Raw genomic sequence first — 21,983 nt, 5'->3', positions numbered from 1 at the left:
ATAAAAAGCACTCAGAATGAATGAACAGTCCCTGTGTGAACTGGATTACATTATACAGGTTTACCTATACATGTATACATGTATACAGACACACAGAAGCTCAATTGCACAGGTGGACTCATCAAAACAACGTTTCCTGTAATTAATTAGATGCTGCTTCTTATTCCTAGACCTCAATGAACTGTTTTAAGTCTTTGCTTCAGACTCATATCAACAGCAGAGATGCAAATAATTGCAAAAAAAGATACTGCATAGATTCATTTGGTATATACTCTCAAGATATCTGAAATTGTTGCTTGTTCTGTGCCCTTTGAAGTAGCAATCATTTTTACACTACCTATTTCTGTAGCCTTGTAACTCCAACTGACTATTCAAATATGAAAGAGAAGCTGTATGTTTTTGAATCTGATAAAAGAGTCACCGCTCAGCCTTTGAGGTTTGTTGTCACTTTAAAGCCTTCATTAACAGTAGAAGAACAACTGTCTTAAAATATCTGCTTTAGCATCAGATTCCTCCAAATTGTGCTATGTTGGTCATATGTACTCCAGACTGATGGATCTGCAGCCCATCAGCCCAGCAAATATTGATTTAATGGAAAGTCACTCAATAATTTCAGTAAATTGTAGAAGAAATTCTAGCTAATATATTTTGATATGTTGGACAGGTAGTGATGAATCAGCATGTAGAAACAGCAGCTTAATGATCAGGAATCAGGAAAAGTGAGAAGTTAGTTCTAGCTAGTCAGATTGTGGACAGTGGGGAATAATAGTGCTCTGCAAATGGTTTAAACAAAAGAAATTTGGAAAACATAAAAAAAAAAGTTACTAAATGGCATCCCCAAACTATGCTAATTCTGCCACAGGAGCGATCCAGCAGGGATGAAAGTACACCACAGCATTTAGGTAACTGGTTGTATATTTAAGGTGTAGCAGGTTAGAGTATTAGACTATAATACTTTTGTAGATACCTGGATGGGACTTCTGTTGCAGGGAAAATGACAGTTAGGAAGAAAAACAACATTTTTCAAATAAAGACATCTATTTATTCTAGAAGAAGATTCATATCTTTAATCTGAGATAAAAATTGCCTTTTAGTTATTTACTCCAAAACTCTGGGAAACGTAAGAGAAATTATAACAATGAAAATATCTACATTACATGTTTGATTTAAACCCAAGTTTTTCACCTGAAGTCCTTTAAAATCTATAGAGTTAATTGCTTAGCTGAGGCCACCTTCACTCTGGAAACCCTCATAAGGTCTGCAAGGAGACTTGTCTATTCTCAGTATGCTTTAGGCTGTCCAGTATACAATACATCACATAAAATAAGGACTGAAAGACAGAAATGAACAGCCTTTGCCAGCTGAGTGGAGGATCTGTCTGGGTCAGCATTGCTGTCTTGTTCCAAAGCCAAGTCACACAGATGACCTTAAATCATCATGGTTAATTATTTTGCCTATAGTGAGAAAGGTCTTTCTCACCGCTGCTGAAATTATCCCACTTTAAATAGGTAATAAAATATTTATCAGGCAGGGAATCTGAATCCAGACATATTATATCTCATGTTTGTTCCCTGGCCTATAGAGTGAGTCTTTGCAGAAACAGTTTAAAATTTGCCAGAGTTGAGCAGCTCCACCAGAAAACCAAACCAAAACTATCTGCTTGCACTGTAGCCATGAAGACAGCAGTGAGGACATTTGCACTAGATGCAGCACAGCTGCATTCAGATTCCTTGGCAAACTCAAGCAGGGCACAGAATTGATCTCACATAGCCATCCCGGACGGTTACTGCCAACCTACCAAGAGTTGCTTCCTTGATGTTTGTGGTGGGTTGACCCTGGCTGGATGCCAGGTGCCCACCAAAGCCGCTCTATCACTCCCCTCCTCAGCTGGACAGGGGAGAGAAAATATAACCAAAGGCTCATGGGTCAAGATAAGGACAGGGAGATCATTCAGCAATTACCGTCATGGGCAAAACAGACTCGACTTGGGGAAATTAGTTTAATTTATTACCACTCAAATCAGAGCAGAATAATGAGAAATAAAATCAAATCCTAAAACACCTTCCCCCCACCCCTCCCTTCTTCCCAGGCTTAACTTTACCCCCGATTTTCTCTACCTCCTCCCTCCCAAGTGGCGCAGGGGGACGGGGAATGGGGGTTTGGGTCAGTTCATCACACGTTGTTTCTGCCGCTCCTTCCTCCTCGGGGGAAGGACTCCTCACACTCTTCCCCTGATCCAGCATGGAGTCCCTCCCACAGGAGACAGTCCTCCATGAACTTCTCCAACGTGAGTCCTTCCCATGGGCTGCAGTTCTTCACAAACTGCTCCAGTGTGGGTCCCTTCTATGGGGTGCAGTCCTTCAGGAACAGACTGCTCCAGCGTGGGTCCCCCGTGGGGTCACAAGTCCTGCCAGCAAACCTGCTTCAGCGTGGGCTCCTCTCTCTCCATGGGACCACAGGTCCTGCCAGCAGCCTGCTCCAGCACGGGCTTCCCACGGGGTCACAGCATCCTTTGGGCATCCACCTGCTCTGGCATGGGGTCCTCCACGGGCTGCAGGTGGATATCTGCTCCACCGTGGACCTCCACGGGCTGCAGGGGGACAGCCTGCCTCACCATGGTCTTCACCACGGGCTGCAGGGGAATCTCTGCTCTGGCGCCTGGAGCACCTCCTCCCCCTCCTTCTTCACTGACCTTGGTGTCTGCGGAGTTGTTTCTCTCACATATTCTCACTCCTCTCCTCCGGCTGTGATTGCCGCTGTGCAGTAACCTTTTCCCTTTCTTAAATACGTTATCCTAGAGGTGCTACCACCATCACTGATGGGCTCAGCCTTGGCCAGCGGCAGGTCCGTCTTGGAGCCGGCTGGCATTGACTTTATCGGACATAGGGGAAGCTTCTAGCAGCTTCTCACAGAAGCCACCCCTGTAGAACCCCTGCTACCAAAACCTTGCCACACAAACCCAATACAATGAGTCAACTAAAAGGTCTATCTTTGATCCCAGAATATTCATTTAGAAAACCAGTATTAAAATTTCTCTATTTCATGGAAGCTTGAGGTTCAGCAAACTGACCTTTTTTGATAAAATAAACTTTTTAAAATGGAAAAGTTGTTTAAAACTTAGGCCCTAGAGATTTATCCTTTGCCAGCTTATCTTCCTTGGAACAGAAGTCAGGATTTAATTCTGTCACACCCTAGGGCTTCCCATGATCTTCTAAATAGTTAACTTTCATAATTTAGTCTTAGAACATTATCAGCTTTCTCTGCCAAAGGCCTATTGACATTGCTATTATCTATATGATCCTTAGGGTTCATTAGCAGTAAGTCCACTCTGTGATTTCAGTTAAAGTTGAAGGACACTGCAAACTGCCTCTCATTTCTGGACTGCATGAATTAAACCATGGCAAATAGTAATAAATTGAGTGAAAGACAACTGATTTTACGTATTATAATATTTTCATACAAGTGTTCCACAATCCAAAAAGAGGTGTTAGTCTAAAAAGCATTAATTTACCAAAACAAATTGAACATGAATCTGTTCTACTTTGCAGAATGCAGGCATATTTACTGAATAATAAAATGTTTTAATTACCTTTACATTATTTGTGTATATTTGTTTTGTTTGAACTGTTAGTTGTAGCATATTGTATGGAAATCAGCATCTTTCCAGACTTGTATTTGTCTGTAATATGTATTGTTTTTAAAAAGTTAATACAAGAAATGCAATCAAATAGCAACTTTAAAATTTCTCATTTGATACGTATTTTCATGCAGTTGTAAATGTCTTAGCATTAGTCTTAAAAAGCAAGACCGCTTACTTCAGCCTGTTGGGGTGTACAGAGCAGGATCTAGCTAAACTGTTTCTTGTGCACCTTCTTAACCTCACTTTGTGCAATGGTGAAAGTCCCATGCTGAAGATTTGCTCAGTTTGTTCCCCTCCTTCAGAGTTAACGTTTTCTTTTCCTCTCTCAAAGCGGAGAAGGAGAAAGAAAATCAACCAAGGGGAAACCTGAAAATGTCTGTTAAAAACAGACCCATAAGAAATCTGGAAGATGAAGGAAGACAGAGAAAACGGAAGGCAGGGCCAAGTCCTCTTCACCTCTGTCTCCAGGCAGTTACTTTTCAGTTCCACCCTCGAGAAAGATTGTCAGAAGTTATAAGGGATGAGTGGAGGGAGGGGGAGCATGGGCATATATAACCTATGTCCAGACCAATCTTCATCTTCGGAGCTGGGGGAAGTGTGAAAACGGCGGGCATTGGAGCAGCCCGGCAGTGGCTCCATTTACCCAAGAGCAGCCCCCCATATATTATAATAATTCTTCTTACTAATAAAGGAGGTCTACTGTGCATTAGGATAAACCTTTCCAAGATATTAGGGTATCTTTAGCATTTTAGCATATCCACAATTCAGTTCACTTATATCAAGCAAACTGGCTGAGAACAAATTTTCTGTGCCTGCATTTCCACGGCTCCTTTGAAACAAGCAAACAAGCAAACAAACAAACAAGCAAACAACCTTAACAGAGTAAAAGAGCTAGGTTTAGTCTTTTGTTGTAAAAAATTTTGGTCCATGGCTCTAATTTTTCAGTAATAATATATGAATTTTAGCCTAAACCTTAAGTTTGGGCAAAATTCAACCCGTGAAGGTATTTATATGTTACCTCTGAGGGAGAACTATTTAACTAAGGTTGTACTCATTTAGTGAAAATTAATTACATTTGTAAAAGATATATAAGCAGTTTATAATTTTACTGTGTTTTCACAAGAAGCTGGTCTTAATGAGAAAAGTTTTCCCCAAGAAAAATTATGCCTACCATAGTTCTCCTATGTCTTTGTAGTATATTTGTACTAAATGAGCAGCTCATCCATCAGAATGAAGTACTCAAATCCCTTGAAGACCATTGTGATTAATACTCAGTGCCTCCACTTTTCCAAAATAAGGGATTTTTTTTCTCTTTTTACTACTTTAACTTACATTTTGGGAATCATACTTAACAAGCTGTCATCTTTTTGCCTAGAGATCTAGCAGTATAAAATGAACTTACACAGAAAGCTAAAACATTCACATTTCAATCAGCACATAAAGAAATGGAAATATGGTTTCTAAATGAAGAAGCAGAGAATGGTAAAACCCCATAAGTTCAAACACAATACAGATTAATTTAAACTCTTTAACTACATGCACTAATTATTTGTTTTGGTAGTCCCCAAATGCATTCCCAGGATGCACAGCAGAACTTCTATTTATTTCAATCCTGTCATGGCATAGCTGTGTAGATTGTATACTGGGAACAGCTAGTACCAGCAGTCAATGTAGCAGTAAATAGATTAGGATCAATTAGTATCTGTTTTATGAAAAATGTTTTATATTATGCCTCACATCTGCAGCACAGGAGTAGAGAATAGGTATAGTCAAATTTTACAGGTAGATAAGAGGCCGAGATAGATAATTGTACTGATGAGAAACTTTGATAAAATTAATAAGCTGTTTTTTGTAACAATTTTAATTTTTCATTGAAGCATATTCATCTCAACAAGGGTTTTTTTAGAAGGCTTCCTATTTACAGGATGGATGGTTGGGGTAACAGGAGGCCAAGTTCACTCTCCACAGGATGCAAATGGGAAACAGAGGATTCACAGGTAAGTACCTGTGCCAAGTTCAAAGTAGGGCCTTAAATCTGAGTCTCCCATATCCCATGGGATTGCTCTTGACTACAGCACTATTAACTATTCTGATAAGAGGTTAGAGGACTTCTGCCTTAAAAATAGATTTAAAAATTTATCATTACAAGACCTTTGATGCTGATGCAAGACAAAACCAAACTGAAAAACCTCAAACTTTTTGTACTGGGTCTGGCTGGAATGGAGTTAACTTTCTGCACAGCAGCCCGTATTGGGCTGTGTTTTGGATTTGTGACTAAAACAGCATTGAGAACACACCAGTGTTTTGGCTACTGCTGAGCAGTGCTTGCACAGCATCAAGGCCTTCTCTGTTTTTCACTCTGCCCCTTCAAGTGCGCAGGCTGGGGCTGGGCAAGAGGCTGGGAGGGGACATGTCGCAAACCCTGATTTAGGATCCTGCTGACCACGCCAATTTGTCATGGACAAGTGTTTTAGATCACTCAAAGAATCACCGTCAAAGGTATTAGCAAAAGTGATTTTAACACGAATTTGTAAAAGCACAACTTAACAGAGTTCAACGGCAAGGTTCATTCTGTTACTTGCTACAGGTAAGAAACATACAAAGGAAAATCAAGTTAGAATCGATTTAGAATGATTTACACGGAGATCGGAGATGCAAAAAGGTAAGGGAGACCCTCCCGTTGAGACACGAGATTCAGAGTGGACCCCCTTGCTTTCTAAACTCCTTCTCAGAGAGGAGTCTAAGTGCAGCTGGGTACAGACTTAGTCCCAGACTTGGTCAACGGTTTACAGCTAATGGAATTAGCTACATGGATTTCCCTAGGCATTCATTCAGCATGCTATCCGTCACTTACCGAGGATCTGTTGCAAATAAAGGGTCTCTCAGTCTCAGGTAAGGAATCTCAAACCTTGATGTTAAAGAAGCGCCTTCCATCCGGGCGTCCAGTGTTAGTTCGCTCCATAGTTCGAACTCTAGGATTCCCAAAGCAGAGACTCAGGCATCGAATTGTATAAAAATAAATAATTTAATAGAGTGGTACAGCAGCAGGATCGACTCAAGCTGGGTGCCTCCGGGGAGGGGCCAACCCGAACAAAGAAATCCCTGGGCAATTATACCCTTACAGACTATTCACCCGCCCCTCACACATTCTTCATACTCTCTTCATGCGCCTTCCATGCACTCTTTGGTCCAACAGTGATTCTGGTCTGAGATCTTCTGACCTCTTATTGGATTCCTTCACTGTCTCCAGACAGGCCGTTATCTTGTTGAGTTGCAGCTGCTGTTGATGGTTGTAGCCTCCTTACCTCCTGGTTTGCGCTGGCTCTGGAGGCCATGTTTTGCCTGGGTAGGTACCAGTTCAGTACCAGTTCAGCAAATCTAGGTGAAAGTTTACAGCTTGCAGCCTAAGTCTTCAGCAAATCTAGCTACTCATGCTAAGTAAGTAAAGCTAAGCAAACAGCATTCTAAATCACACAACATTACAACTTTAAGTGATTCATTCTATTTTAAAACTTACTTATTTAAGCTAAACAACTAATATCTCTTAACATTGAGAGTCGTCCCTGCTCAAGGGGAGAGTTGCCTGGTGTGCAGGCCAGTTGCTGTCCAGGGAGAACTCAAATTGGGCTCACACAACGATCTGTCATTGGTAAAAGATCTTGTTGCTTTGAGGAGCAACCTTGAGAGGCGTCCCAGCTCAAGGGGAGATCACCACCACGCAGCCATGTTGCCTAGCAGGGAGAGCTCAAAGAAGGCTCACTTAGGCTGTCATATTGTCCTGGTTTCGGCTGGGATAGAGTTAACTCTCTTCTTAGTAGCTGGTACAGTGCTGGGTTTTGGATTTAGTGTGAGAATAATGTTGATAACACACTGATGTTTTAGTTGTTGCTAAGTAGCGCTTATCTTAAGCCAAGGACTTTTCAGTTTCCCATGCTCTGCCAGCAAGCAGGTGTGCAAGAAGCTGGGAGGGAGCATAGCCGGGGCAGCTGACCCGAACTAGCCAAAGGGATATTCCATACCATGGAATGTCATGCCCAGTATATAAACAGGGGGGAGTTGGCCGGGAGGGGCGGATCGCGGCTCTGTCATCGGTCAGTGGGTGGTGAGCAATTGCATTGTGCATCACTGGCTTTCCCCCCCCCCCCCCCCCCCCTTTTTTTGTTATATTCCTTTTCATTACTATTAGTAGTAGTAGTAGTATATTTTGTTATTATTATTGTTAATTTTATATTTTACTTTAGCTATTAAACTGTTCTTATCTCAACCCATGAGTTCTGCCTTCTTTCCCAATTCTCCTCCCCATCCCACCGGGAGCAGGGGGAGGGGGACGGGGAGCGAGGGAGTGGCTGTGTGGTGCTTGGCTTCTGACTGGGGTTAAACCACGACACATATTTATGGGATAAAGTGGTTGGCTCGTAGTCAAACTGCATACAATGGGAGAGGCATGCACGAGACTCCTTGTACCCACAACATTCTTTGTTCCTCGATAAATGAGTCTTGGAAAAGCCACCCACTATTCATGTGTTAATCACATGATCAGCATTCCAAGCTCATATGCCTCGATGCTCACTGTGTCGCTCTGCTCCTTTGTGGGTTTCCTAGAGGAGTTCTTGGCCTGGCTATGGCTCAGGCCTCTACCTCCTTTGGAGCCTGTACCAAACTGCTGCTGGTTTGGTTAAGGGGGGGTCGAGTGCGTCTGTCACAGGACACAGCCAAGGCTGTTGACCTGAACTGGCCAAAGGCATATTCCATATTCACTTATCAAACTGTCTTTATCTCGACCCACGAGTTTTCTTACTTTTGCTCTTCCTATGTCCTCCCCCATTCTGCTGGGAGTGGGGAGTGACCGAGCAGCTGTGTGGGTACTTTGCCGCTGGCCGGGGCCAGCCCACCACACTTCTTTTTCTAACAACATTCACCCAGCTGCTGAGTTAGTGATCGAGTTCCAAATTTATCAGCTGATTAAAAAAGCAGCCATAATTTGGCAGTTGAGGCAGAAGTGTGTTCAGTTCAATTCCTAGCTCCATCCCAGGCTTCCTCTGTAGCCTTGGACAGCTCACTGAATTTCTGCTTCACTCCCTTATCTGTTAGCCAGAGATAACAACACTTCCTATTATGTTCTTCTGTTGCATCTAAATTACAGCCAAGCCCCCAGAAGGGTGTGGGGCACAGCGCAATACCAGACCAAACACAAGCAAGAGATCAAAAGCCCAAGCAGCAGGGTAAGCAATACCATATAAAACTGAACACAAGCAGTGGAAGTGCATTTCCCTTTAATGATCATTAAAAGTACCTTCATAATTACCTTCATAATACCAGATACACACATATCTGTCTATGTACAAATCAAGTATACATGATGATCTATGGATTAGTTCTGCATACCTGACTGAAGTATGGGGCCATCCCAGCTAATGTTTTTTGTTGCAGACTTACACACATGATCTAAAGAGAATTTCACCTGTGCTGTCAGCTATGGGCAGTATTCGTAGGTTGTGGCACAGTTCCATATGTGGCCAATATGTGGCCACATGATCCCAATTAGGAGGCTTTTTCCCTAAGTTTTTTTCCTATCATCCTTTAAGACACAGAGTTTCCCTCAATCCTTTAAACTAAATAGTTTTCCACTAACAGGAGGTTTCTACTTTTACCAAAACTAACTTAATGTCAGCAGCAGCAGCACTAAGCCATGTATTACTTTTGTCTTGCTCTAGAACTGGTTTCCCTCCTGTTTGCATTCAAATTAATCAGCAAGTGGTCATCTAAACTTATAGCCATACAGCCTCTGGCTTCATTTTGTAATAGATCCCACGAAGATCAGAAAAGATAGTAGCAATTTGATTACATGCGCTTGAGTGAACTAACATCTATTGCAAAGATTTCACGTGTTCTCTTGCTGCAAACACGACAGCTAAGCAGGCTCATCTTCAGCTTTGTAACTGCTTTTTAACTTCCCAAGGCTGTTTGTTCTTTAGCTGGTAATTGTACACATAGGGCTAACATTAAAGAGACAGTTGAATACAGGAGCTAATACGAACTTCAGACTGTCCCCAAAACTAATTTTTAGAAAGACAGGTAATAAAACTGTCGTGGTTTAACCCCAGTCAGCAGCCAAGCACCACACAGCCGCTGCCTCACTCCCCGTCCCCCGGCTCCCAGTGGGGTGGGGAGGAGAATCGGGAAAGAAGGTAGAACTTGTCGGTTGAGATAAGAACAGTTTAATAACTGAACTAAAATATAATACTAACAATAGTAATAATGAAATATAATAGTAATAGTAATGAAAAGGAATATAACAAAAAAAGAAGAGGGGGAAAAAAAGGGAAAAAAAAAATCCCAGTGATGCACAATGCAATTGCTCACCACCCGCTGAACGATGACAGAGCCGCCATCCGCGCCCCCCAGCCAACTCCCCCCTGTTTATATACTGGGCATGACGTTCCATGGTATGGAATACCCCTTTGGCTAGTTCAGGTCAGCTTCCCCGGCCATGCTCCCTCCCAGCTTCTTGCACACCTGCTTGCTGGCAGAGCATGGGAAACTGAAAAGTCCTTGGCTTAAGATAAGCGCTACTTAGCAACAACTAAAACATCAGTGTGTTATCAACATTATTCTCACACTAAATCCAAAACCCAGCACTGTACCAGCTACTAAGAAGAGAGTTAACTCTGTCCCAGCCGAAACCAGGACAAAACCAGACTTGTGTAGTTAACTACACGTAACCCTAGGACTGATTGAATACATCACTGTCAACACTAGTAACCTTGGATACAGGAGATAGTGTCACGCTAACCAAGATTAATGAAAATACTGAATGTTAAATATGAAACAAGACCAGAGTTTTCAAAGCCAAAACTTTTTATTGCTGAGGTGTGAAAATGCTAATAGTTTATTTTTATGCAAGTAGCTTATATGAAGCAAGGGAGATTTGATAGACACTTTGAGCAATTGCAGTAATAAGACAGCAGCATGAGCAGGGTCTCTGGCATACAAGGCTCTGGAGGAGGTGTCATGCAACTATCTGCTGCCGCTATTGTATTTGACCTTATTTTTTTTTATTCTGACTCTAAACTGAGAACTCTGCCCTCATTTTCTACACAGCCTCCTTTTCCTTGTCTAGAAATTAGGACTTTTAAAATAACAACTGTTTTACTATTGTTTGTCAAATTCAGTTTTATTTGCCTTTTTTGTATTTTCTGGTTGGCAGACGTAGTCTCTGACAAATCAAATAATTCAGTAACATCTCTAACTGCTAACAGTTCTCGTACTGCTTATTTAGATAAGAATTGTTTTTCACTCCATTCCAGAAGATCTTCTGAAAAACAGAAAAAAATACAATATTGGTTTACACATTTTTATTTACCTAAAATATCATTATCTTTAATAAACTAGAGCTTTTATACCTCTTAATGATATGCCTTGTATAAACAACACCACAACCACCCTTGGAACAACGTAAAATATTATGAAGTAAATATTAAACAGAATGTGAGAGTAAATAAACAAAAAGGAGAGCAAAATCCCAGCATGTTTGCTTTTCTCATCTTGGGAACTATTAATTCTGATGACTTATTCTGGCTTTATTTAACGTATTAATTGGGGGGAGAAGGGGAAAATCATTCATAGTAGAATTAGACTTATGAAAATTAGCTAAAAAGCCAAAACCAAGTCCAATTTACCTGTCATGGGGCAGCTTAACAATTAGGAAGTAGGAACACAGCATTGAAGAGACCTTCTGGGCCATCAAGGGCAATCACCTGTTACTGCAAACAATTGAGTTACATAGTTCCTGTCACAAAACTATTAAGCTAGCTTTTTTGTTGATTTGCCCAGTTAAATTTTAATGCCCAGTTGCCTCTGCCCTACTGCTTCAATGGCCACATGTCAAATCCATTGCAGAAAGCTTTCTTTCTTTGCCCATGTGTTAATGCACTGCATGAATCACAGAGGGGAAACACTGCTGCACAGAGCACCTTAATAGGGATTGTCCAGACTCCAGGATGTCTACTCATTTCTGTGTAACATCTTGTGATTTTTTCCGTTTTCATGCTTTCTAACATGTATTGGTTTGCTGTTATAATACTCATTTTCAGTGAAAGAGAAACAGCTGAGGAAGAATAGAGTTTGATGTTAGCATTAAAAACCAGAATTATTGTAAACTAAAAACTTGGGGTAAATAAAGCTGGCCCTTTTTTCTAAGTGATCTTTGTGTTACAACATAGAATGATATTATCTATCTTAATTATTTTCATTCTAAAATGGTACATACACATGTGCTAAAGAGACAACCTTAAGAAGCAGCACTTTAGGAACACCATCATAATCTTTAATTATTTTTTAACTAAGTCCTAAGAAAAGAACAGAAGACATGATTGGTTTCCTCACAACTTCCTACCCTCCCCAAGGTGCCTCCTAATTTAAACTAATTTAAAGTGTTACAAAATCTTTGTGAACTCTGCACATGGAAAAATTAGACGATCTTCAGGAAGAAGGCTAATGGTATCCTGGGCTGCATTAGACAAAGTATTGCCAGCAGGTCAGGGGAGGTGATCCTTCCCCTCGACTCAGCACTGGTGAGCCCACACCTGGAGTACTGCGTCCAGTTCTGGGCTCCCCAGTACAAGAGAGACATGGACATACTTGAGAGAATCCAACGAAGGGCCATAATGATGCTTAAGGGACTGGAGCATCTCTCCTATGAGGAAAGGCTGAGAGAGCTGGGACCATTCAACCTGGAGAAAAGCAGGCTCACGGGGACCTTATCAATGGATATAGATACCTGAAGGGAGGGTGTAAAGAAGGCAGAGCCAGGCTCTTTCCAGTGGTGCCCAGTGACAAGACCAGAGGCAATGGGCACGAACTGAAACACAGGAGGCTCTGTCTGAACACCTGGAAACACTTTTTTTACTGTGAGGGGACTGAGCACTGGCACAGGTTGCCCAGGGAGGTTGTGGAGTCTCCACCCTTCGAGATATTCAAAAGCTGTCTGGACGTGGTCCTGGGCAACTGGCTCTAGGCGGCCCTGCTTGAGCAGGGGGTTGGACCGGATGACCTCCAGAGGTCCCTGCCAACCTCAGCCATTCTGTGACATCAGAAGCACCTACCGTGTTTTTAGCAGTTCGGCACAATCCTCCACTTATCATACCTAAAACCCTCAGAGTCAGCAATCCCAGCTCCAAGAAACAGGACTAATCTTGTGCACAGTAATATGTAATATCCAGGAAATCTTTCACTGTCAGATCTACCCTGTTCAAAGGCCAGAAGTGAAACATTTGCGCTATCTACTCAGTATTAGGTGCCTCAAATTTACCCTTCCTTACTTTACACTGCTCACTTCCCACAGCTAGGGAAGTAAATTGAATAGCAACCATGGATATGATTTGTAAATCTGATAGTCAGCAGAAGAATGTAAAAAAGCCTTTGTAACTGTTAAGAGTATGTATGACAGTATACAAAATGAAAACAGGTAAAGGCTCAACAGTGCTGTCTGTCAACAAACCAAAGCTATGAAATATAACATTATGCTTAGAAGATTTTGAGAAGCCTATTCTGATCCAGATTAATTTGCCAGCAGAGTAAGATCTGAGAATGCTTAAGAAGAATGAAGAAGTCTGGGATGGATTCACTTAAGAGATGCCTTTACGCGTTCTCTTGGATTAAAGTATTCCTGTTTTCCCCAAAACAACCACCAAGGAATTTGTGTGAAACCTACTGTGTACAGGAAGCCACGCACAGGGCTGCTTGATCCTACTTAGTACCAAAGACTACAAACAGTCCATTACCTATTAAAGACCAACTAAGACTGTAATTTATTTATGTACACCTCAACATTTTTATGGCAGTTAAAGTATTAAAAACAAATAACTAATAATAAATTACATTCAAGATAAACACAGGAATTTTAAGAGATCTTGTAGAATAAAGTAAGTTGGTTTAAAGATCTTTGATAGAAAAGGGAGTAATGGAAACTCAGAAAAAAATATACCAATTTGTGAGTTTCTAGAATACAACACAAAATGTACATGCACATTTCTTCTTCCAGTCAAACACTACAAAAAGCCTTTTTTCTACACTGCTGAAATTGCCTTTTAGAGTAATGTTTTCACTAAAAGTTAAGACTATTTTCTAATGTAATCAACAATGCAACCAAGCCCCATATTTTTCTCAGTTGGAAACACCTGCTGACAAGTACTGTATTAGACATTTTCAGAAGAAATAAACATCTGTGAAAAGAAGCAGACTATTATGCAGCAAATTAGATTAGCTTGGTTCAAATTATTTGACGAAGTTAATCTGAAAAATTGATCTTCATGCTTCATCAGCATCTTACCGGCATTTTGTATACATTCTCCCCATAATCATCATCTGGCAGCAGTGCAGAGGAGTAACTTCAATTTCACTTTTCTTCTAAAATACATAAATTACGGACTACTCAGTTGCACCATCATAAATATGGGAGTTATAGAAAAGGCATAAAATTTAGATTGCTAGTTAAGTTCATGTACAACCTGACTGTAGTTTTACTTGCTTTCTGTTTATCTTGTAAGACTCATTTTCCTTGTGCACAGACAACTATTTCCACTGAAAGGAAAAAAAGACACTTTTAATACAGGTCTTTACTTTCTAAAGGAACTGCTGCCCAAATGCATCATCTTGTCCTGGTTTGGACAAATAACATGTCTTTAATTCCAAGTTCCCCCTGTGCTGGGGGAAAAAAATACCCTACTGGTATTCAAGCACGTTTTATGGCTAGTTCAGTGAAGTCTACATGTCAGTCTGTACAAAAACTAATTCTGGGATGTCCGTATCACAGATAGAAAAGTCACACCAAGTAGTAAGCAAAGTATGAGCCAAAGAACTACTAAAGCAAAATAAAAGTTCATTCAAAACCTAGATGTAGATACACACAAAAAAAATCTAGACTAGCATTTAAGAGTTTTGCAGTGCTATTTAGCATGAAAGTATTAAATACTATTTACTAATATGCAGACCCAAAAGGCAGACTATTGAAAATGTTCCCCCAGTTTCACATCAAATTATTGACAATTACTTTGTGAACTGCTGTTTTTCAAAAAACCTGTTTGTTCTAGGTGGTATTTTTCTTGTGATGATGAAGAAGTTCAAAAGCATTGGTGAGGTCAAAAGTAATTCCAACTGTTACTTCCCCTTTTATCCACCATTAGGACTGTTATCCTATCCTACACAAGTAATAAATATTTTGAAATTGACTAAAAATTAAGTTCTCTATAACCTTTAACTGCTTATAAATCCACATAATTTGTGTCCAAGTAGGAAAGTAGTAAAATACTGTTGCCCTCTCTCTGCTGATCTCTCAGCTGCTACCTTTCCACCTAAAATCCAGCCACCAGTGCTTCTCTCACCATGTCCTTGCAGCGGCTTCATCTTTAGCAAGACTGGTGGACAATTCTCCAAATCCCCCTTTTTAAATTAAGACACTACTTTAGCACTTCTCCAGTTCTTTAGAAAGCCCCAAAGTCCTTCATGAGTTCATGGTGAAAATTGTTAATATTTTTCTATAGTTCCTCATTGACAAACATTGCTAATGTTCTTCCTGTAGTTCTCCATCTACTTGAGTATTAGCATCAAGCTCCTACAGCCCTAAAGAATAATTAGGTAAGGAAAATATTATCAATTTCTTTTTATCAAGGACTAGGAGTACGAAAAAATGAACTGTCATAATCTCAAAACAACTCTGTGAAGAATGAAGCAAAGAAATCAATCACAGCAACTCTAATCCTTCATCATCTTTGCATCATCTATTAGCAACTCTGTTTTCCCATTAAAATGACAGGCATCGACTTTCCTTTGTCCTCCTAGTATTTTCCATGTATTTAGATAAGATTTTTCTGTTTTGTTTTATGCTATAAGAATGTGAAAATTCCCATCCTCATAGAGCCAAGTATGGAGGAGTGAAGGACATGATAACTGAACATAGATGAGGAAGAGGTGGGAGCTCTCCTAACCCATCTTCTTAGGCTAAACCAAATCTTTGTTACTTGGGGCTGTTGCCAGACAAGTTGAACAGAGAATAGAGTTACATCTCCCTAGGGTTCACAAAGTGAAGCCCTTTACAATGGAGAATGGCTCCAGACAGCTTAGGCAAGATCAAAAATGTGCTAAAATGCAGGTTAATGGGGCAGATGGGAAAAGTAGTATCAATACTTAGGCTCATTTTATAAAGATGAGCAATCAGAAGACTGGACATGCAAATGATTCACATTACCGCAGACCTCTTTGTACACTCAGACATAGAACGGGGTGACTGCAGTCACTGCAGTGTTAAATTTTTAACACTACGGAAACAATCGAAAAGGATCTTGAATGACCTTAAAGTACAGCTGCTGAGGTCTTGCATTTTCCTCCCTGACTGGCAGAGATTTGATAGCAGTTTCTGTGCACAGGCAATAAAAGCAAGCTGAATAAGTAGGCAGATACATTTACAGTCCCCTCCCATCAAATACTAATTTCCAAAAAAAGTTTAAAAAAGCTTATTTATCAATTTCATGCTATTCCAAAAGAGTATTTTCAAACTTTATTAGCTTGAATTTACTCTTTTTCTACCTCATAAGAGAAGTTTTAGAGGAAATAAATCTTTCAAGGAAGAACTGACAAAATAGGTAAGTCATAACAACTGAATGATGGTACACAAAAATGTGAACAAGATAACCAAAAGGTGTTAAGTAGAATGTGGACAGTAAATGCTTCCTCCATTTACATTTCACTTCTATATTTGTGTTATAGACTTACAGGGCAAAAAAAAAAAAAAAAAAAAAAAGAAGTGTTTTCTTTATATAGATAACAACCTTTACCCACACGATCACACGTCAGAGCTAGGTTTATTTAATTCCCTTGTGAATATCCTCAAGACAACCTTCCTTCGCCAGCCTGCAGGACAGCACAATTGTCTCATCTCACACCTTCACCTCCAAACTTGAATATTTTTGTTGATAATTGCTGCATGTTTGACTTGCACTGCATTACTAGCAGCAAGCAGCTCCGAGTCATTTTCTGTTTATAACACTATAGAATGCACCCATAGCAGTACACCTGTGAAAAGAAAATCAACAGCTAAATAAAACAGTGTAAAAAGTAACTCGCCTGTCACTAGCAATTAGACACAAAGTAAGAGAGCCAGAAAATCCGGAGCTGTTGTTCTATGTACTAGCTCTACAGTTAAACATAAGCATTCCCAAAACAGCCCACTTGCGAGAACAGAGAAAGCTACTTTTGATAGACTACAAATACTAGAAGCAGAAAAGACTGCTTACCCGCAGAAAGTTTTAATAGCAGCATTTTGAAAAGAAAATATTAAATATTTATTTTCTGAATGTTGATGGTCTGTGTGTATTGCTCCCTCTAGTGTAAAAAATACAAAATCACAATCAACAAACATTCAAAAAATCACTGAGTTTGGTAACAAATACAAACTGTTTTTTTAAAAAAAGTAATTATCCACATTTTTTCCCTAAATATTTATAACATGATTTCTCACATTTTAATACAAGAGAAGACAGATTTTAACTTACTTTCAGCTTCTGATCCAGGTGTCTCACACTTTATTAGCAGGAAATGATCGTACCAGAACGGAGTAGTGAATATGCAAACCTACACCCTGTATTCAGTGCTGTAACACTCCCCAAGAAATGGGTAAGATACAATGTAGCATTCCTTTTTTTTCTTTCTCCACTAGAATACTAATTTCCACTCTATGTTACAGTTATTAACAGCATCATAGAAGAAATTGGTCTAGAATGTAGTGAAGCACATTCTGATATGCACATATTCCGACTACTGTACCTGGTTAGGCCCTAGAATTTGGAAATAAAGCCGTTTTGGAGCTCGGACTTCCTTTCCTAATATGAAATCCCATAGAACACACAAGTCACACTGAAGACCAACAAGTCTGACAAATTATTTTAGACTTTAACCCAATCTGAAGAGCCACTGGATGATACTTGACTTTGGCGTAAGAGAGTACGGTAACAGCCGTAGCCCCTGCTGCAACCTCCCCTCAGACAGTATCTCGGAGGAATTCCTGGGAGTTTCCATCACTATACAAAAAAAACCCAACGTAGCCTTTCATGCCAGTTTCATCAAAAGAATATGCAGTGTGGTTCGTTAGGATGCTTAACAGGCTTCTTTTAATCAGTACAGTTTTCCAGCTTAGAATTCTCTTAAGTGCATACAGACACCTGTAAGATGAAGGCAGCAAATTTACCTTCTCCAAGAACTGATGGAGCTGTCTCTGAAGATAAAAGCCAGAAAATGAAACTTCGAAGTCTGAGCAAAATTCAACCTAAAGCTTTCACTGAAGATGTGATTAAACAATTTGTTACAGAATAATGAAATTAATGCTCTGCTTTTGTTTTCAAAAAAGCTCTTTTTTCCCCCTCCTATGTTGCCACCATCAGAAGCAGTTGAGAACTTGGGAAGCCTTCTAATGAATCATTTTGCAACTGTATTTTTTTTTTTACTGGGACTTCATACTTTACAGATATCAAAATTCTTATCATACAAGTACCAAATTATCATCTTCCAACTCCTATTGTAACTGTAATTTCAGCTTTCCAAGGTCTGACAGATCTAAAAAAAACATCTTCTCTGCTTGCCAGAATGAGGCTGTCAATCATTATCCAGTTTCACACACAACAAATTTGAGTATATTTGGTGGAACAAGTCTGAAATAAAATCTGATGCAGGCTCTTGTTTTGAAGACTCTTAAGAGGCAGTCCTAACAGATGACAAGTGGTTCTGCTGTCTCAGTATTGCACAAATTAAGCTCCGCTCCCTTGAAAGATGAGCATGGTTATATGGCCGATCCTTGAAGTCATTACACAGAAATTCTATTTAAGGCAAACAACCACATTTTCCTTTTATTTTTCTACCTGATGTGGCTGTTGTTTCTATCACAGCAGTGCACGTCAATGATGGTCCTTAGAGGATACCTTCCATCGCTACTCCCCTTAAAGCTGTGTTTACTGTCAAGACTGAGAAAACGATTTGCTTGATCATTTGTGAAATTTATCCAACTCATCTCCGTAATTATTAGAGTCCATTATAGGCAACTGGTCTCAGCTAGTGTAGCTAGCTAGAACACCTACCATGCAGAGGGCTCAATAAGGACGATACTGCATGCCACAGCAAGAAAACAATCAGGTTCTTGAACTAGCGCCTCTGTAACAGCTCGGTCATGGAGTAAGAAAATGGGCACTACAGCAAAATCTCAGGGGCTAAATTCAGGACAAAATTAACAGTTGAGAAAGAAATTTTATTTCAAGCTTCTAAGGGGGTATTACAAACAATAGAGAATAAAAACATTAAAAACTATTTAAAAAGTAATTGTCCCTTTAAAATAAAGATTCAAGCAGGTTTAACAATGAAGTATGCTATTCAATGAAGTTTTAAAAAAAGATTTAAAAAGTATTGGTTTTGCTGTATTTGCTAATCCTTTATAAAAAAGCTGGGCATAAATACTTCGTGCATTCATATGCATTATTTGGTGTTTCATATTATATAACTTGGTACAGTATTTAAGATATCACTGCAAAAGAGTTCAAACACAGTGCATTTATAAATAATGGAGTCATTATAAATCACATTGCAAACATACCTTGCCATTTTCATTGTTACAAATTCAGTATCTCAGTGAAGGTAGGAATAAAGTAGCTACAACAATCAATATCTTGACTTTATTTTTTTTCTTTTTAATATAAAAATGCAGTTCTGGAAACCCACCCTCCTTCTTCCCCCTGCCCAAACATAATGCTTTACTTCTTAAAAATAAAAATAAAGTACTAATTCTATATACATCACATGTACCATACAAAAATGTATCCAAAGGTTCTATTGCTACCAAAGTGTTCTAAATTAAAAGTTACATAAATCCCCTCATTGGAAACAAAAGATTACAAGTTACAAAAAAAAAAAAAAATCAAATTACACACAAACCATCAAGTTATTTTATACAATTTCCAATACATTTTTCTCCCAAAGCAAGTTGTCTTCTCATGTGCCTGTATAAAAATGCATATCAATATATTTGTCAATTTTATTTTTCATTATAAAGCAAATTAATACATTTTCTACAATAAATAAAACACAGGGAGGCACACATATCAACAAAATTAAATCAATGGGAGATAAATGGGATACGGTTTTGAAAGAAATAATGTGCTTGCAGGCTTTAAGCCAGGTTTGTTTAAAACAAAAAACAATCTTAAGTTATTTTGGGCAACAATGGAGTGTTTTTGGCGATTTGCAAGTGATGTACATAGTATAATTTTTTTCTTGATGTCTTTCTCACAAAGTACCCTCCAAAATAATGCAACTTCCTTTCTTAAAATACATATTTGTAATTGTAAATTTACATCAATCTTAAATATGTGGTACTTTGTGCAAAGAGCAATGATTTACACAAACATTCAGAAGTCTTTTTCAGAAGCTACAGACCAAGGAAGAAATGATACAAGCAGCACCATATTGTATATGATTTAGGCAAACATATATTTGATGCCATTTTGATATTAGGCTTTAAGATCCATCAAACACCTTAAGCTGGAAGATGGTGCTTAGGTAACAACCTCAGAAAGAAAGGAAAAAAAAAAGTAAAAAGCATGGAAACAAAAACCAACTCCCTCCCCAGCAAAATTATAAAAGGAATTAAAGAGCTACTTCTAAAATCAGAATAAGTTAAGTGTTGAATATACATTTATGTACAATTATGAACACTATTAACAAGACATTTTAACAGGTTTAGTGGAAAATCCTCCAAACTACAACACGATAAAATCATTAATCAATATGGCAATGGTGATTTAGAAGAATTGCTCAACTATTTCAAGTTTGCAGAACTCAGCCACTGAACCAACAATTAAGGGGTGGTATCTTCAATACATTCTTTTAGACAAAAAGGTTCATTACTAGAGTTCAACTCTGTGTGGTATTTTTCATGCCTTGGTAGAATCTCTGTTAGTCAATATCACTGAAGTCACTGACTGGTTCTCCATGGACTCTACTCAGGTGATTCATAGCACGATCAAAAGCAATTCTTACTGCTTTTCGTATGCTTGAGTTACGTCCTTCCATCATTTTTAACTTGTCTATGGTCTCATCTATCCCAAGGGGAACCATTTTGGATTTGGGAAGCCACTGCCTGTAAGAAAGGGTAAAACAAGTATGTTAAATATAGAATAAAATCAAGAAGTTTGTCCAGTAACGTCAGGGCTGCTACATTGTGTTTCTCATATAGCAGATCAGCTTCACCATCTTAAATAAAGCGATAAAATTCCTCTTAAGATAGTACTTACTTGCCTTAAATATTTTGAGAACATGAAATATTAAGAAAGCCTCTTCCACAAAACAAAGAATACATTCCAATTCAATGATACTTAATGATCGATATTAAGAATCAACTGAAAAAAATTAGCATGAAATACTGATGCAGTTTAGTTTAAGAATAGGCAGCAGCAACTAACAATGAACGTGGCTCAAGATTCACTTGACAGTATGGTTTCTCCTCATTCTTTCATTTCCATTATTACAAGGAATTTGCAGATGATGAATTTTTGCCTTACATTTAAGACATCTCAATTTGGTCTTTATGGGGAATGCTAAACTGTCAAGGAAGTTCTGCTTAGTATGCTTTCACCCTGCAGTATGAAATCCCACTAACTCAGTATTCAGAGTACTTTTTTTTTTTTTTTTTTTAAGCTCCATGAATATCATTAATTGCTGGGCATAGAGGAGTGACAATGAAAAAAGCCCTACACCCCATTCTTCTAGTTAAAGGAAAAGCATTCTAAATATTTAATTAAAAAGTATGAAGTAAATTTACTTCATTTCCATAAATGTTTATCTTAATCCTGTTTTCTTAACTTACAGGTAATACGGAAAAGAAAAATCAGGTAAACTAATGAATATCTACTAAACTATGTTATTGTAGTCTGCAATCCCAACCCTGCAAATGGCAGAAGCCATGCTTCTGTTTAAAAACTTCAGTTTAGGAGTCCATTTGGAGCCAAACCAACTGCAAATCAGACAGTAAAGTCTGATACAAAACATTTCATTAAAAGATTTTTTTTAACTGAATAAAATCGTTTCTTGAAATATTATTTTTTTATTAAAGCACTCTAAACTACAACCCTATTGTACTGAGCACACACACTGAAACCAAAAAAATGTAAAGAGTCAGTACAAGGATACAGACAGAACAGTAAAGAATAACAACATCAGCATGATAAGCAGCAGTCTCACCATTATCAGTTTTAATACAGATCAGAGGGAAGTTTCAAGAAGGTATTTTTAACAGAAAGCTTGCCAAGTC

At 38.9% G+C, this 21,983-nt stretch overlaps 1 protein-coding gene across 3 annotated transcripts in view; it reads right to left on the bottom strand.

Moving 5' to 3' along the window:
- Positions 1-19,413: 19,413 nt before the first annotated feature.
- Positions 19,414-21,983, bottom strand: part of BRD1 (bromodomain containing 1) — a 66,818-nt gene continuing 64,248 nt past the window's right edge. For all 3 annotated transcript variants that reach the window (XM_050895763.1, XM_050895780.1, XM_050895772.1), the window contains exon 13: positions 19,414-20,813. In XM_050895763.1, the coding sequence (XP_050751720.1) occupies positions 20,630-20,813 (184 nt within the window). In that variant the 3' untranslated portion in view covers positions 19,414-20,629. The remainder of the gene's footprint in view (positions 20,814-21,983) is intronic.

This window comes from Gymnogyps californianus, chromosome 1, assembly GCF_018139145.2.
Source record: "Gymnogyps californianus isolate 813 chromosome 1, ASM1813914v2, whole genome shotgun sequence".
NCBI classification, from domain to species: Eukaryota; Metazoa; Chordata; class Aves; order Accipitriformes; family Cathartidae; genus Gymnogyps; species Gymnogyps californianus.
The sequence above is the reverse complement of the archived record's forward strand: the minus strand, read 5'-3'. Positions and strand labels throughout refer to the sequence as shown.